This window comes from Sinocyclocheilus grahami, unplaced genomic scaffold (genome assembly GCF_001515645.1).
Source record: "Sinocyclocheilus grahami isolate Dianchi unplaced genomic scaffold, SAMN03320097.WGS_v1.1 scaffold329.1, whole genome shotgun sequence".
In the NCBI taxonomy this organism is placed as follows: domain Eukaryota; kingdom Metazoa; phylum Chordata; class Actinopteri; order Cypriniformes; family Cyprinidae; genus Sinocyclocheilus; species Sinocyclocheilus grahami.
In genome coordinates, this window is record NW_015505508.1 from 150,793 (window position 1) to 169,405 (window position 18,613).

Sequence of the window (18,613 nt, forward strand, 5' to 3'; positions counted from 1 at the left end):
ATGCTCCGGTCACAGTGATGCGCCTGCTCTTGCAAAATCAGAATGCGTGGTCAACCCGACAGGTGCGCCTTGTTTACAGCTACAACCGTTTCGAAGGAAGAGGAAGCCAGAGACGCAGCTCTCAAATGAGCCTCTTCAGGATGTGCTCTCATCAACCTCTTTAAATGGCCCAATCAATATGAAGCAGCTTTAAAGCTCATTGATCCTGGTCCTTTAATGCCATCCCGATAGTGGCGGCCGGCCGGTCCTCTGCATGTGCCGCAGACTAAGTCAGTCGTGCTCTGATCCACTTGCCCTGACTGAACTGCTGTAGGTCAGACGGTGCACATGCACGAATGTGCTTAAGGCTAAGGATATTTAACCAAGGAGCAGAAGAGTAAGTACTAATGATTAAGGTTCGATTAAGGTTCAATTCAAAGTACAGAAGAGAGATGAGGATGTATGTCAGTGTTCAAATTAGAGGTCGACCGATGTATCGGTTTTGCCGATTAATCGACACCGATAGTTGATTGCTGGAACTATCGGTTATCTGCAAAAATCCATGCCGATAGTTTTCCGGGTTGCGTCCATTGCTGGAGCGGCTGAGAAGGGTCTGCTGTCATTACACAGTGTGAGAGCGGCCTCTAGTGGTTGAAATCACTGACAGCACGTGCTATTTGTTTAGACACGTGATACTGCACGCTGAACCGTTTGCTCCGTTTTTTAAACACCGAACTTCAAACTCACCCATGCCAAATTGTTAATTCTTGAAGTAAACTTGTGTCTGTTTGGTGATTACATAAACTGTTTTAGACCGCTGCTCGAGTTGAACGTGATGCGTCCGGAGAGTGTGTGATACCGATGAGTTCTCCTAGACGCAGCGCTGCACTTTTATTTTGATTAGATAATCATCAAGTGTTCAAGAATAGAAGCAGTTAAAGTGTGAGAGTATACATACAACATCCATATGTATATCATTTTAATGCTATAGCCTTTGTGTATATATTTAAATATGTGCATCTTTAAGCATGACAGTTGAAATGAAATGGTAATACTTTAAAATTAGTCCATTTGTAGCATTAAGATTAATAATAAAATAAATACACAGATAAAAGCTGTGTAAGTATTGTTCCTTGTTAGAGTGTGTTAATTTCAACATTTACTATTACTATTATTATTATTACTACTACTAGTATGGTTCAGTACTGTTTTTGTTAATAAAGCACTATTTTAGTTTTTGTTGAGTATCAATTTTAAAACTATCGGTTAATTAATCGGTATCGGCCAGTGTGGTCCAACCTAGCTATCGGTATCGGTCGACCTCTAGTTCAAATATGAAATTGGGCTAATTGTTCTATGCTGCTCAAAATGTGATTTGGCCTAGTAGGACACGTTCCAGGATCAACATGTGTTGTTGATAAAGGAACCACATCCTATTAAACAGCCATAGGCCAAACCTTCTAACTAACCCCTAAAATCTCTGATTGGTTGATAAGAATGATGTTCCAGGACAAACTAAGATAATGACTGAAAAATGTGCCCTACAGGTTGAGAAGAAAAAACTCACCCAACTCATCCCAGAGTTGTCGGCATTTGTCGGTCATGCCTGTGCCCTGTTGTCGCCATAGAGATAGGCGCGGGTCAGCCATGAACTGCTCCGTGATGAGCGTGAGCATCCGAGCCCCGTTTGAGTCGCGCATCCTCAGCATTTCCCTCACCTGCACAAAAATCCTGGTTTAACCTCATACATCATGTACAGGACTACCACAAACCTGTATCTAACAAAAATCAGTATCATATTTTGAAGAACAAAGCAAGTAATTAGTATATAAAGCATCTTATACAGTGAAAACAGCACAAGTGTTTTAGCTGAAAGGACTATGAGATCAGAATGCATGTGTATGTTTGAGCACTATATTCAGCATCAATGTCAAAGGCTGTAGTGCAGTTCTTCAAATCTTCAGATGGCAGACAGGTAAAGCAATGAACTGCGCTGGCTACTGAAAATAAGAGGCAGCTTGACATTTAATTAAAATACAGATTTAAATGGGCCTCCTAGGATTTCATGGGCCCATAATTCACCATAATAGCACATTTCGCACTGAGAATTTCACACACACACACACACACACACACACACACACAAAGCGAGAGCATCTCACCTTGGCAAACATGGAGTTGAGCTGCTTGCCTGAGCCATAGTATCCTCCCTGAGAGAGGAACTGCTTGACCTGTTCCCTCACTTGCTCTTCATCCAGGTGCCAGCAGTTCTCATCATCAATACTGGCCCCTGCTGTGGGATCCGGGGCCCCTGGGAGAGAAATACACCTGGTTAACTTTGGATGCTTTCAGCAATAACATGTATCATTTGTCGGTAAAAAGAAAAAATGTAATTCAACAATAGACAGAAAAATCTGCTAGTACACATTAACACACCTTGAAAACGGCATTTCCTAAGCCTGCTTATACCACTTCCGAAATCAATAAAATCACTTCCTTTTGGCAAAATACCCATATCTTTTTTTTTACCATTACAAACCTATAATACCACTGAGGTGAGTCAAATCATAGCTATCAAGGCTCGATTCTTAAAAGATTGCTGCCCATTGCCACTGTGATTCGCAAAACAAAAAAAAGGGAAGACAAGCAAAATGCATTAGAAGCAATCACTTTATCTGAGGAAGGTCTTACTGTATTTCCAATATGTCGATGCACTTTAGGTTTACAACCCCCCATCCCAGAACAAAATACATCAGCACATTCAGCCCTATTGAATTCCACTTAAAGTCACCATGAAGCTGCTTCATATACAGACTGCACAGGGAGTTGATCTGCCTATTGGACCCCTTTGGGTGCCTCTGTGGGTATTAAACATATATAAACACTATATGGAAGCGGAACGGTTGATTCTGCATCGCTTGCATGTTTCCCTGCCCTTGGCATGTGTTATATGATAAGAAGATCCATCTTGAGTTAGAGATTAGCTCTTAAAAGGCTTGGGTGGATTTAGGGGAGCAACTTCCATACAGTAGATTAACATCAGTGTGACAAGCATTGGTGTAATATACTATGAGCGTATCTACAATGTACAGGATATCTATGGAGCCAGAAATAAGAGCACTTGTTGTAATGCTTTAGATTGCGGTAGACTGTAACCCTGTTCAGAATAATAGTAAATTATTAGTGTACTTAATGGCTTTATAATGGCTGCAATGGGCTAGTGAGGCACAAATTGCTATAAACAGAAGGTGCTGTGTGTCTTTGTATAAGCAGGACGTAGGTGTCCTTTTGCACTTTTGAACCAACATCTTGGCAGGTTAACACATTCTGCACATTCCGGATTCAAAGTGTAGCCACTGATTAAACATTGATAAGGAAGCCCTGCCTGACCCCTTCATTCCTATTTAAAACAAGGTCAGAGGGCAAGAGGATGGACTTCCTGGTTTTGGAGGCTCCTTGGATAAATGATCAGGAAGAGGTGGAATTTATTTTTGCACAATGTGTTGAATAAAGCTTTCAAAGGGGTGTAAACTTGCTTTTTTCTAAACTCTATGGAACATTTGACTGTTGAAAAGGCATTTTGGACATGTGACTCTTCATTTATGCTGCTCACCATGTACTTGGTTGATCTCAGAGTTGGAGGACAGGATTTCATCTGCCAGTTTTTGGGCGGTGGGCAGTACTTCTGTGTGGTGGGCTGTGATAAGGTACTGCACCAGCTTTTGCAGCTGGTCTCTGTTCATCTGGAAGAGTGTCTCTGAGATGGGCAGCCGCAGTTTGACTTGCTCGGGTTTGCGGATGCGGTATAAGGACAGCGCCACCACGTGTGCGCAATAGAAGATGTCTCGGTTGCCACAGCCGCATGTTACTGACGTGATCTTACAGCGGTCGAAGCTGATGGCCACCTTGTGCGTCGTCTCTGGCTCGGATTGCGTTGCCGGCTCTGTGACTGTGCCACTGAGGTGAAAACCTGCACAGGAAGAGGCAGAGAGAAAAAGTTTAAGTTAACAATGACATTTGATGTAATTTGAGCAGCAATGATTATATGTCTTTCATTGGTCATAAACATTTCTCATTCTCAACTGCGTGAACGTAAATGGATCAAGATTGGTTACCAGGAATGGCTACCAAATCCACATCTGATTGTTTGATTGTACAAGAGACTAGTTTGGTAGCTAGTGGTTACCAAACCACAAGATATGCGAGATGCTATCCAATTGCAGAGTGCTATCTCCAAATCCTAGTAGATCATGCTACAGTAGTGCCCTATAGGAAATTGGCTGTGAAAGGCCCTTAAAACGTCATTTAAAAAATCCATCACTTTACTCAAAATCCCCAAAATATCTGAAGATACTGGTCTAAAGCCTTTTTTGGAGACATTAGATGATTACAATTAAAGGGGTCATATGATGCGCTTTAAATTTTTCCTTTCTCTTTGGAGTGTTACAAGCTCTTGGTGCATAAAGAAGATCTGTAAAGTTGCAAAGACTAAAGTCTCAAATCCAAAGAGATATTCTTTATAAAAGTTAAGAGTCAACCACGCCTACCTAAAACGGCTCGTTCTAACACGCCCCCACATGTCTACGTCACGATGTGGGAAGATTTGCATAACGCCGCCCAAATGTTCAAGCAAAGAAAGAAGGCGTAACTTTTATTCTCGCTGTAGTATTGTTGTTGCCGTGTCGTGAAGGCGCAGTGCGTTTCGTTGTGAAAGCGAAACTACTTTGTTCCAAAAGAGGACGATATCCGCTTCGTCATGCCTGGAGCTCATCCGTGTTGGTCGCTGAGGAAATACATCAACTTCGCGCTGTGGATCCCCGGATCGGCTTTCACCGAGGACGAAGTGGAGTCCAGCCCGGGGTCGTCACATGTGGTTGCCACAAGCCCGCACGCCGCCGCTCACTCAAGCCGGTCTCCGCTCACTCTAGGCCTCTGTCCTCCACTCACTCTAGCCCGCCGTGTGTGACGCTGTGTTTTATTGTGAAAGCGAAACTACATTGTTTGGCCTTCCAAATGAGGACACGACTAGAAATCAGTGGTTAAGTTATATTTACAACACTGTTCCAGAACAGTCGACCCAAATATTCAGATGTGTCCAGCGCATTTTATGGAGGACGGTTTCCTGATCCTGTGAGAGTAGACTACAATGCCGGCTGTTCTGACTCACAGACTGTAAGTACGTTTTTTATATTTAAAGAATTTGCAACTGACGATTCAAACGCGAGTTTTGAGCAGTGTAGAGTAGCGTTTGTAGTTTGTCATTTCTCCGATCACAAATGGAGACATGGTTTCTTGTTTACGCAGCACGATGCAATGCAATGCGTAAAAAGACAGTATAAGTCATTATAATCCGTAATTATGTCCCCACTGGATGCAACAAATGCCTCGTTTATAATGGGTTTTAATGTTTTTGTCTCGTCGCTCTGGCGTAACTCTTGGGGCGTAACATTTCCTTCACACGCTTGAAGTATTCGGCCAATCACAATGCACTGGATAGCTGGCCAATCAGAGCACACCTCGCTTTTCAGACTGATGAGCTTTGTAAAAATCTACACATTTCAGAAAGGTGGGGCATAGAGGAGAAACAATAATGTACAGTATGTGGAAAATAATATTTTTTTTACCTTAAACCACAAACACATTTCACACCAAATACACAAAATAATGTTCTTTTTAGCAACATCATGTGACCCCTTTACTATCAAACATGAAAAGATGTTGCTTTGGTTCTAGTTTCTGCAACATCCTAGAGAACCTAAGAACCAAAAGCATGAAGGAAGAAAGACTGTACGCATGTCTCTGTGGCCAATAGGAGGGCTCATTCTTCACTTTGACTCTTAAATTATTAATGATGGAAGTCAAAGGAAGGGGGTTGGGGGACTAGAATTACTGTATCACTCTAAACCATTGCAATAGAGCTGTTCATCACAATGCACAGGAAACTACATGGGCTCAGAGATCATTTGAATCTCAAATCACTATATAAGCTTACAAGTAACAGAATCAGGATCCCATATATCCTTGCAGAGTCAACAGCTGAAATGATTCAAGGAACAGGCTGTCGACAGGAACAGGCAGGGCAAGTCTCACTCGTTACCACCCCATATGCCCAGAAATGTGTCCAGCTGACAAATAAAGCCTCCGTGACCAGAACTAACTACACCAGAGCTAGGTGTCTTTACATGCGCCCACATATATACACACATGTGCAGGGAATCAGACAACCGCACACATCACAATTAATTCTAGGGTTCGGCTGTTGCGACAGGGGTGCCTAATAAGCATGAGCAAAGCCGGCTGTTCCCTTGCCAAATCCCACAAAAGGCTTTTCCAGACGAGTTCTTCTGAGAAGTCGGCCCCCTCCTCAGCCCCGAGATTTTGGAGAAAAGAAATCCGACGTCCAATTTACTGCCAAACCCTTTCAGGCACAGCCAACACAACAGAGCCATCTGATTAAGGGGAGTTTATGGTGATGTCTGTTTTCATTTTGATAAAAGACAGAAAAGGAGAGGGAGTGCCCCTATGTGTTGCAAATTACTTTTGGCACAATGTGGAGTTCAAAGTGAATTTGGTTAGAGAGACAAATGTCCACAGGATGTGTATAAGAAGGAAGTGCATTTATAAGGTTCATTTTTCTTTTAAGGACTACACAGCAAGAATGATCAAACTGTGAGTTTTCACTGTGCCACAACTGATGGTGTCGCAACTTAACGGAGCTGGCGCAGCTCTGAGGCACTGACTGCAAATGTGCTACAAGGCTTATCCTGTTTGCAAAACATGATGTATGGAACGGTTTTATGAAAACATGTGTAAAGCCCAATACATGTTTGCAAGGCAAACAACGTCTCATCTTGCCTACCACAACGTATGCAAAGACTGAATTGTTTTACATTTCAAAAATGCCCCAGATAATGAGGGTGCCTTCATGTGAAACTTTGCATTATCAGATCATGCATTATCTCAGACTGCAAAAACTACAACTGAGACTAAACAGGCCTGAATTTGAACTGGCTATCACCATCAGTTTTGCTTGATCTTTCAAACCGCCGAGTCGCATTAGTCACATGAAGGACACATCCCACCCAGTATCAAATGGAGTCGAGCGAGCCTCCCTACAATGATAATGTTTAACGGTAATGGTGGCTGAAATAAGTACATTTCCCAGCTGCTTTTAAGAGGAGTCATTCTGCTGTTCTGCACTGTCCAATTCCACTCCTCCTATGTGTCAACCCTTATTAGATACAGAATCTGCTTTTTCAGAGGGATGACTTGGGGCTTTTATGTTCATAATAAAGAGTAAGAGAGAATAAGTGTTGAAACAATCCAAAACATTTTGGGATTCCCTCCTTTTACATCACATCAATTAGTAATAAAAAAAAGCAATTTTATATCAATATACTGTATATATAATTATATATAGTAATATAAATCATTTTTGCTAGGGTATTACTGGTCCAAGTAAAAAAAATAAAAAAAACGGATATCATTCATGTCCACAGTACAAATAATTACACTTCATACTGAAATGTAATGCTGACGTTTAGGGGTTTGTTTAAATACTGTAATAGTATCAATAATAATAACAACACCAATAGCCTTAGTAAGCACAGCTATTACAAAATATGCTGATCAGTGATGGTGGATTTCTGTGCGACGTGAATTAGGATCGGTCATGACGGGCATCTATGACGTGATCCGTCGGTGGGGTTATGAAAGAGCAGATGAGCCCATAGGCTCGTGTGACAGGGGTTGCATTGGAGAGAGCATGTATCTGCTACTGATGGACATGAAGAGCCCTGGATGGATGTCATAAATAGATGGAGTGCTGTTGTCAGTCAAAATGAGCCATGAAACATCATCTAGAAGAAATAATGAAACTGCTGTAGTTAATATCAGTCATTCTGACCACACAAAGAAACTCTTGTCAGGCACAATACATGATTTTCGTCATTTTTCAGAGGCCTGCTAAACTGTACACAAGTGTTAAGGTCCGTTCACACCAAGAACGCTAACTATAACAATAACTATATTTGTGTCCATACCAATGCACATTAACAATCTGTTTATTATAAGTGTGTGCTGCAGTTATGTCATCTGTTGCTTTAAATGCTCTAGATCTTTAATGCCAGGTGGATTCTGCTTGGCTGTCAACATTCCTCTGTGATGTTATTGTTATAGTTATGGTGTGGATTTTATTATTCTTATAGAATTGAAACGATAATAATGATTTACTAATTACGTTATTAAGAATTAAGAGTTTTTTATGCCATATCACCACCAAAGTTTATTTTAAACCGCAATAAAAGAATAGCATTAAAATAGAACAATGACAAACAATAGCCAAAATCTTAGTAATGTCAACTTTAAACTGGCAGCAAAGGAAACTAGGTGAGTGACAAAGTAGAAGAAACTAGAACATCAAACCAAACTCCAACTGCATAAAAAGTGCTAAAAACAGATGTGCGTCCATTCCTCATGCATGAGACACAAACAAAAACCTTCAAAAGTAACTTCAAATGGATGTTCTTACACATTTAGACAATCAAACAGAGTTTGGGTGAAGTAGATGAGTACCACATCTCTGGAGAAGGATTGTGGGCTTCAGTGTCACCATCCATATGACAGGAGACTGTTTTCTCTCAGGAAACTACCCCTCTTGGGCCGACTCTAATCATGGCGCCAAGCTTCGTAGCATCATCACAACACAACAGGGTCAGCCGGCCACGTTACGATTCTCTGTTTATGTGTAACAGTCATAATTAATCCACTGGCAATGCCCGCTAATGCACGCTCATCCAACCTGAGCATTCGGAGTCATTTTAGCCACTGAGCTCCAATGGCCATCTGTTGGGGAGGGAGGCGTATAGGGGGAGCTCACACCACTGCGATGGCCACTGATCAGGGAACAGGAGAGGAGTCCTCCTTTTTCATTCATTTACTTATAGCCTCACTCTATCCACACCATCTGCCACCCCTAGGACACGCCCACTCGAGAGCCTTTTGGCCAATCATGGCAGAGTCCCCACACACTCTTAAACCATTAACCTCTAATCAGCCGTGGAGGCCAAACGGGGTCCTGTACGGCAGGCACTGAGCCAACGCCGCATGCACTAGAGCCTCCCCCCTGCCACCCTCTCCATCTTCCATCTGTCCCAGCAGCAATATGGTTAACACCGCATCAGCATCCTAGCTCCCCCACCCATATATCTCCACACAACAGACATGCATATGCACAGGCACACACATTCAGAGCATGCACAGGGGTTTCTATTTGCCCTGATAAAGGCTTGATTGATTCATTTGTGATGTCCCTCAAACAGCAGGCCCCCCGAGCCATTTGTCAAGATCACACATAATTGATTTCTGATCCACCGAATTGTGAACCTCGAGAAAGAGGTGCGTGGGGCTCAATCAGCGTCCCTTTCAGCGGGCTAGCACCGAGCAGCAGGTCTGACATCCATGGAAATAGCAGATAAGACCCGGAGAGGAGAATGTGGTCTCCATTAAACCGAGCTGTGTGCATTGTAAGTGAATTGAAGGGGGGAAATTAAAGCTAGGCTAATCATACAGCGCCGGGTAGTTCAAAACCAACAATTTAGCATCTGATGCAAACTAGCCCCGGTTGAAGAGCCTTTATTCTCGGATAATTCACCCGGCGAAGGCTGAAAAAAGCTGGAGAGGCGGATGAATTTGAAGGCAAACGGGGCAAAAAGGAGGAGATGAATCACACTTTTGGACAGGCCGTAAGCGCAACCAGATGTCCTGCTTGAGATAAAAGCAGATGCACTTGAAGTGAAACCGTGCGGTGTGGAAAGAGAGGCGGGGGATATCCTTCCATTGTTATTTCTGTTCAAGGTTTTATTCTATGGCATCTAAAAAAGCTAGCTGAATATGCATATCCATTCGCCTGCTCAATAGGGATAGCATGCTTGTTCAAAACAGGGCAACAGAGTGCACAAGATTGTAATTCTTGAGCTGTTCTTGTCTTTGTGCAGATGCTATAAAAGAAAACAAATATTCCTTGCAAACACGTGACACACAAAAGAACGACACTCAAACACAACGTTGTGTTTTCTTTTGCTAAATGGATTGAAAAGATGATCAAACAATGCCTGTCTCTTGCAAAATAAGTCATCTTATTAAACTACAGTCAGTATCAAGCCTCATTTAGATACTGTGCATGAATAGAAAGCAGAGTTTTGGTATTGTTTTGTGGGCAGTCTGCAAGTATAAGACAATCTGACAGCTAGGAAAGGTCACCGGCCTGTACATTCCCTGATCACTGATGGATTGTTTGTGAACAGCCAACCACCATCAGCCCTTGTGCATCAGCATGTGCCCTCCAAGACTTTCTGCAGCACTTTGGCCTTTTACCATTCATTTCCCTAAATGCAGACTTGGTTCCATTTAAAATGCGAACATGTACAAACCATCTGCTGGCCTGCAATTGACAAGCAGCAGTCTGCAGGACACAATGGCTCTTCTGAGCTCTGCTCACACTAGAAGCATAGCCTGCACTGATAGATAATGCTTTAAGAAGCTTATATTTCATGACTCATCCATTCAAAACCAAAAACAAAAAAAAACAAAAATCCCAATCAATACTTGAAAAGGAAAAAAAAACGATTGACTGAGAAAATGGCATTGCACGTAACTCGTGCAGGCCTCTCAGCGTCAAGACTCTTTTCTGCTCTCCCAAGGTATTTCATCTTAAACCGTTTCCTTCGAGGAGGTATGACTTCAGTTTGCCCTGCAGCTATAAAACCAGTATCAGATAAAAGCTGGGAAAAAAAAACATCTTTTGTGTTTTCATCTACAAGGTAAGAAAATGTCAATATGTACTCTGGGCTTGTCCCAGCAGCAATACCTCACCTGCATTTCCATCCTCTCCTGCTGCCTTCTAAACTAATCTATTCTCCCTTCTCTCCCCCTTTCTCTCAAATAAAGCAGGGATGCACTGATATTTCAGTAACTGAAAAAAAATTTGACCAAAATGTGTAACATCTAATAACAGAACAAAAAAAAATTGCAAAACCATTTCATATTTGTGTTTCCTAGTTGTACAAGTCCCTAAACACTGAAGCGATCATTCTCTTGGTTTAGCGTATTAATAAAGAATGTTTTCCCATGTGGGGCTATTTAGTCCAACATCTCATCTAATACATGAGAAGATTGTCTCTCATTTGAAAAGACAGAAACCGTTAATAAACAACCTGCCAACTTACATGAAAAAAATGGCATATTCTCAACAAGATTTATAGGCTAATGCTTTTACTAGCCAAATATAATTTGTTACAATTTGAGTAAAAAAAAATATATATATGTTTTTTTTTTAAATGTTGGCGTGTAGATGTTATTTGTAAGGCTGCCAAACACCAACAGAATTTAACCAAACAAAGATTAAAGTTAAAGTTAGAGTATAATTAGCACTTAAGGCTAGGCCAGTCACGATAACAACTTTTTGTTGTGCGAAGAAATAATTGCGATTAGCGATATTATTGTCATTTTAAAGATCATTTTATGCCACTGAATATATAATCATAATGTAACAGCATAATAATGGAAGAAGGCTTACACACTTCCAAATGACAACAAACATTTAATTTTTAAGAATATTTAGATTATGGAAATTAAGTATCAAAATATTAGATACCTTAAAAAAACTGAATAAATAGTAAATAAACATTTTCGAACAAAAAGTGCAAAGTAACAAGTAGAAAAAAAGAAAAATGCACAAATAACTTGTATGGAGATTTTTCCATCTACAGACTTTTCCCTGACCTTACATTGTCTGTAAATTAAGTGTGCACACTATTGCTGAAAAACATAAATCACTACTTATATCAGTCAGATGTCCGTATGCACAAAGGCACAGATCCCTAAACAAGACCATATCTGCAGATGAAACTTTTTTTGTAGAAGCATTTTTTTATTTGAACTAGCACCTCATGACTACACCATGTTATGTACGAGAAGCTGCAAAAGACATAGACGCAAGTGGAATGTAAAAAACACGGTGACATTACTTTTTAAGTAAATATAACTGGCGATATATTGCGTCACCAAAAATTATTGAGGTCATGTACATATATTGTGCGATAAGTCGATATATTGATTATTGCGACAGGCCTATTTAAGGCTTCAGTTTTCTGCCACAATTTTTGGTTTCAGCCAATAATTTTCATTTCAATGTACTGCTATTAAAGAGGCCTTAACTGTGCTGAGAAAACGAAACTATTATACCTTTTGAGTGTTCCATTAAATAGTGCTAAAACACCACATCCAATCAGCCCCTCCTTACAATTTCCTGCAGAAAATGCTCAACAGAACAAGCAAAGCATATGGACATGGACAAAAAACAAGGGAGGGGAAATGCAAACACAAAGGAATCATTCCCAACGAGCCCTTCCAGCTTAGCTGTGTTGCATGCATTGCGGTGATGAGACCCTGAAGGTGTGCAAAGCTAAGGAATCAGCTGAGGCAGCAATGGCAGCATCTCTAATTACAAACGCTCCTCCTCCAACTATCCCCCCACCTCCTCCTTAAATTCCCCATTGTCTGCAGCCTCCCTCCCTCCGTCTCTCTCAGGAGTGCCTTTTGAGCTGGCATGCACCCGTTAGCCCTGTGCTGTGTTCCCCTCAGCACTCTTAATCTGGCCCTGACCTGCTTTATTCCTCTTGCACCGGCTGCCCACTGGGCCTCCGATTCACAGGCCCCCTTTGTTGTCGACGGGTCTGTCTAGGCCTCAGGCTGGGGCCTGGCCTGCCATTGTTGCCCACAAAGAGCCAGCAGCGGTTAGCAGGCGTCAGCTTGGAAGCAGAGTCCTGTGCGACCACCGCTGCTGGGAGATTGGTGGCCCAGACTGAGAGGAGAGGAGGAGGACAGGAACGGACAGATAAGAGATAGAGGAATGAAGAGTGGGGACATTGCTGCCAGCACAAACTCAAGCACCCAAGAGGCCTGGAGTGCAATGGTGTTCTCTCAAAGCGAGACAATGTCCTATTGTAAGTGCAGAATGGTTGCCCCTGGTGCATTGTGATGATGGTTTTTCCAGTTTGGGAACAAATGACCAACATTAGGCAAAAAGCTAGAATGAAACATTTTAGATGAGACATTTTGTGCACTAAAAAATACCACATAAATAATTTTAAGTAATTTAATAATACTACTAAAATACAAATATTATTAGATTCTTCACATTCTTACATTTAATGAAGCCAGTTGAGCACGAGCTGCTATATCCTATCAAGTTCAACAGTGACTGAATAAAATCACATTAAACTGATTGTTTAGTTAAGGTGTGCAATTATACTGACACATTAAAACAAAAACACTGAGCAAGGGAGGGACTGCTGTCACGATAACAACTTTTTGTTGTGCGATATACTGCCCCAGAAATTATTGTCATTTTAAGACCATTTTATGCCATTGAATTAGGGCTGAACGATTTTGGAAAATAATCTAATTGCGATTTTTTTTTACCAATATTGCGATTGCGATTTAATATGCAATTATTTTTTTTAAAGCTCTTTATGTTCTGTATTATTCAACAAAGACAAGCTATAAATCATTGTATAGTATGACCAACACACTATTAGATAGATTAAACATAAATGTTCTTTTCTGTAGGCAAGGCCTATATGTTACGATGAAATTAGGTGATGCATGAATTGATATGAATGACATTTTTATTTAACAACTACAATCACAGTATATTGACTGATTAAAGCACTGAGGAATAAGCCTGGTGTAAACATTAATATGAAAGTCAGTAACAAATCACACAAAACTAAAGTAGATTGCAGAAATATAAAAACAAATCTGTTGCTTTACCACACTACTTTAGTTCAAAGTCACTGTAATAAACATGTGCACTGCACTTTTTAAACACTCTCTGTTAACTTTAGACCAGTGGTTCTCAAACTTTTTTGGTTGCGCCCCCCTCAGACTACCAAATAATTTCACTAAACATTATGAAAAATTAATAATTTTTTAATTTAAAAAACCTACAGGGAAAAAACAACCTGCATCACTTGAAACATTGAAAAATAGCATAGAGAGAATAACTTATTATTATTCTCTCTCTGTTACTTATTATTTTTTTGTGGGTTTCATGCTGTCCGCTAAGGCATAGTACACACACACACAGGCTTTCCTCACCAACGACATTAAACACCATGTCTACACCGGACGCGAGTGGCAAAATACAGTAGAACCATTATAATCAGTGACGCTGTATACACTGGATGCAGCGCGGCGTGACAAAACCCGACATTAAACTGATGCCTTGTTCCATTTATGACGTACTGACACAAAGTTAAAATGATTTGCAATGGTCGCTTTGTCGCGTCCAGTGTAGAGCTGTTGCGGCGTCCGGTATAGACACGTTGAGTGAAGCCGAGAGCAAGATATGTCTCGTCATATTTTCAGCATTTAGCTTTTAAATGACCAGCACCTGCCTGGGTCTGTGCGACTTCATCTATGGCTTTTCTCTTTGCTTTCACAAACCGATCCATCTCCCACTCTAAGTTACGTCCTTTGGCTGTTTACTGTTTTATTTCTTTTTCTGCTGATGGCCCGCGCTCGACTTGAAGCAGCGCTGCTTAGACCGATGGGTGTGTGTCATCAAAGTACTGAGAGAGCTATAAGAGAGCGCGGACGTCTCATTATGCTTTCTCTCGCCGTACTTTGATGTCATACACCGATCTGATCTTCAAGTCAAACACACCTCTTTACTCTCGCCTGTCAAATCAAAATTTTTCATATCGCGATATTATCACAAATGCAATTAATCATTAAGCCCTACATTGAATATATAATCATAATATAACAGCATAATAAGGCAAGAAGGCTTACACACTTTCAAATGACAACAGACTTTTAATTCTTAAGAATATTTAGATCATGGAAATTAAGTCAAAATATTAGATACCTAAAACTTGAATAAATAGAAAATAAACATTTTCTAACAAAAAGTACAAAGTAACAAGTAGAAAAAAAGGAAAATGCACAAAGAACTTGTATGGAGATTTTTCCATCTACAGATTTTTCCCTGACCTTCTTTTCTCTGTAAATTAAGGGTGCACTGTATTGCTGAAAAACACAATCCCTACTTATCAGTCAGATGTCCGTTTGCACAAAGGCACAGGGTAGGGTTGCACCAGCCATTCGTAAGTTCTTACTTAAATTAGAACGTTAAATCCACACTAGGGATGTTCATTTCGGTTATTTTTCCTAACCGTCAACCAACGCTCATTAATCGATTGTTAACCGTTAACCGACCAGATTATTTTAAATTAGAATTGAATTAAATTAGAGAGGATAAGTGTCTGTGACCCGTTAAAAAATACTAACATTTGTTTTCCGGGGATTAATTTTACATGCGCAAAAAAGCAGCAAACAACAGAACATGAGGATTCACATGGTCATATCATATCACATCACATAGCTGCAGCGCTTCTGCCAGCGGAGAAAAACATAATATTAGATACCTAAAACTTGAATAAATAGAAAATAAACATTTTCTAACAAAAAGTACAAAGTAACAAGTAGAAAAAAATTAATTCACAAATAACTTGAATGGAGGTTTTTACATCTACAGATTTTTCCCTGACCTTCTTTTCTCTGTAAATTAAGGGTGCACTGTATTGCTGAAAAACACAATCCCTACTTATCAGTCAGATGTCCGTTTGCACAAAGGCACAGGGTAGGGTTGCACCAGCCATTCGTAAGTTCTTACTTAAATTAGAACGTTAAATCCACACTAGGGATGTTCATTTCGGTTATTTTTCCTAACCGTCAACCAACGCTCATTAATCGATTGTTAACCGTTAACCGACCAGATTATTTTAAATTAGAATTGAATTAAATTAGAGAGGATAAGTGTCTGTGACCCGTTAAAAAATACTAACATTTGTTTTCCGGGGATTAATTTTACATGCGCAAAAAAGCAGCAAACAACAGAACATGAGGATTCACATGGTCATATCATATCACATCACATAGCTGCAGCGCTTCTGCCAGCGGAGAAAAACATAATAAAGCTAGGCTATATATATATATATATATACACACACACACAGTATACAACGAATAAATAGGCCTATACGAGAAACATATTTTTACTTAAATATTAAATTAAGAAAATGAAAGAAAAACTGTGCAACAAGTAGCCTAGTATGCAGAGTTTCGGTTCATTTTTGTGCTCCGCGAAAGGAAACTATATTTTTCTTTAGGCTTATTTTACAAAAGCACAAAGATTTGTTTTTATTGTGAATGTACACAAATAAAGGCAAACCTTTTACAATTCCGATTATCTTTAGGACTAAAAGGAGTAGTTGCTTCCACTGTTAAAAGGAAAAAACTCAAGTGATTGCGCCGGCGCCACATGCACACACACAGTTAAGCATTGCTACCTTGACAATGCAGCCTGTTCATTATCATAATAAAATACAGTCAGTCAAACATATGGAAAAAAAAATATGTAGTAAAAAAAAATATGTATTAAAAAATACAGCCGTGATGTTATGCAAAACATTTTGTTTTACGTGGATATTGGAACGCAAGTGAAGCCTAGGCTACATAATAAATAATAATTTGCCAATCAAATACATCGCGAATACTAAAACATTTGATTTTGTGTGGAATGAGATACCAAACGTTGGTTTCAGTTTCATTTTAGCCAAAATTAATTAGTTTTGACTTGTCGTTTATATTGCTATAGCTTCTTATATTTTTAATTCTTGTTCTTTTCTAAATACTGTTAATTGAAAGGATTTGTTGTGGAGTGAGGGGAACTAAAATAGCCTAGCTATGTTTACAGTGTTTATTATAATGTTTGTAAACATTTCGCGTCGGCATTAGGCATATTTCTGAATGAAACAATAAAATGTGACTTATACGCAACTTGTTTTTTCCCCCTAAAAAACAAAAACATTTTTGTACGCGTAGCGTTTTTTTAACCATGCAGCAAACCTTTTTAAATATTTTGATAAACTACTGAAAAAATAAATAATTCAATGACTTTTTAAACCGTTTAACTGATTGTATTAATTGGTCAAAATTCTTATGGTCGGTTAACCGATTAAATGGTTAAAATGAACATCCCTAGTCCACACTAGAGTCTTAGTAATTACTAGCTAGTTTGTAACTAAAGCTATAGGCAACATTATTTGGTTGGACCAGTTGTTCGTAAGGCAGGACATCGCAAGTAGTTTGTAAACTCTCCGTAAAGTAATGCGTAGTCGCATAATATGACGTTTACCCTAAAGCATCCAATAGAAACCTTCAAATACGCGAGCAGAACTTGTTTAAATGCTATGCATTTTAATTTATCATTCATTATAACTTATTTTTCCACACGTATAGCTATTAACGGTAAAAATAAAAATGATACATTAATAACATTAGTCTATATGTAAGCTATTTTTAAATAAGGATCAATAAATACTGAAAGAAAAAAAAACATAAGAAATGGCATTTATTTATTATTTCATCTGACATGCGCAACACGGACCAAAGCTCACAGAGGCGTGCTGTAGATGGGGTGTTGAAGATGCGCTAAAAAAGAAACTAAGTATGTTTATTCACATATTGAGCGTCATTTACTACACAGAGCCGTAGTTCACTGACAAGCTATGCAATATCACATTCAAAATCACAGGCGATTCATTGATGATTATGAACGCGATTTTGCGTAGCTTGTCAATGATCTACGGCTCTGTGTAGTAAATGCCGCTCCATCTGAAAGCAGTGCTGGAGATTTACTACTAATCACAGAACTGGCTTTACTGAAGAGATGTGCATGAAAATCACATTAGATTATTTCCACAGCCCTACTCCTGACCAGACGCTTCCGTAAATATTTAGTTTATTAGTTACACTTCAACTACGTGTAATGGTGCAACGGAAAAAATATTTAGTAGTGCGTAAGTTGTAACAGTGCCCATTTACGTCAAAACTAAGCTAAGTTGTAACTCCCTAAACAAGGCCATATCTGCAGATGAAACTTTGTTTGTAGAAGCATTTTTTAAAATTTGAACTAGACCACATTATGTATGAGAAGCTGCAAAAGACACAGGTTGCAAGTGGAAAGCAAAAAACATGGTGACATTAATTTTTATGTAAATATAATGGGCAATATATTGCGTTACCAAAAATTATTGAGGTCATGTACATATACAGTATTGTGCGATAAGTCAATATATTGATTATTGCGAGAGGCCAACTTACATGCCCCTCATGAAAAACTAAATATTCATCCCAAATAAGTAAAACAGCTTATTTCAGACTGGGCTGTTTAAAGGTTTTCATTGACATTCACATGTGCTCGCATTCAGAATAATAGGAAATGCTCTGTAAACAATACAACACAATGCATTTTAGCTGGGCTCTGTGTACAAAGAAAAGGTCTATTGCCAGATACCCATTCATTAAAACAGCCCTGAAGCTCTCAAAAGAGCAGCTCACCAATGACAACCTCTCTACGGCAAGCCAGGATAGACACAAATGGCCGGGGCACTAACAATTCCACAGAATAAGGTTAAATACACTGAATATTAACAATGCAGAAAAACATACACACCACACACAGATGATCAATTTAAAATACAATTCTTAATGTAAAAAAAAACAC

General features: G+C 39.6%; 1 protein-coding gene across 1 annotated transcript in view; it reads right to left on the reverse strand.

Moving 5' to 3' along the window:
* LOC107602525 (zinc finger SWIM domain-containing protein 5-like) overlaps positions 1-18,613 on the reverse strand; it is a 54,753-nt gene that overhangs the window by 10,679 nt on the left and 25,461 nt on the right. The window contains exons 2-4 of the mRNA XM_016295039.1: positions 3,593-3,949; positions 2,142-2,290; positions 1,547-1,697 (exon numbers count right to left, since the gene is read on the reverse strand). Coding sequence (XP_016150525.1) covers positions 1,547-1,697; positions 2,142-2,290; positions 3,593-3,949 — 657 coding nt within the window. The remainder of the gene's footprint in view (positions 1-1,546; positions 1,698-2,141; positions 2,291-3,592; positions 3,950-18,613) is intronic.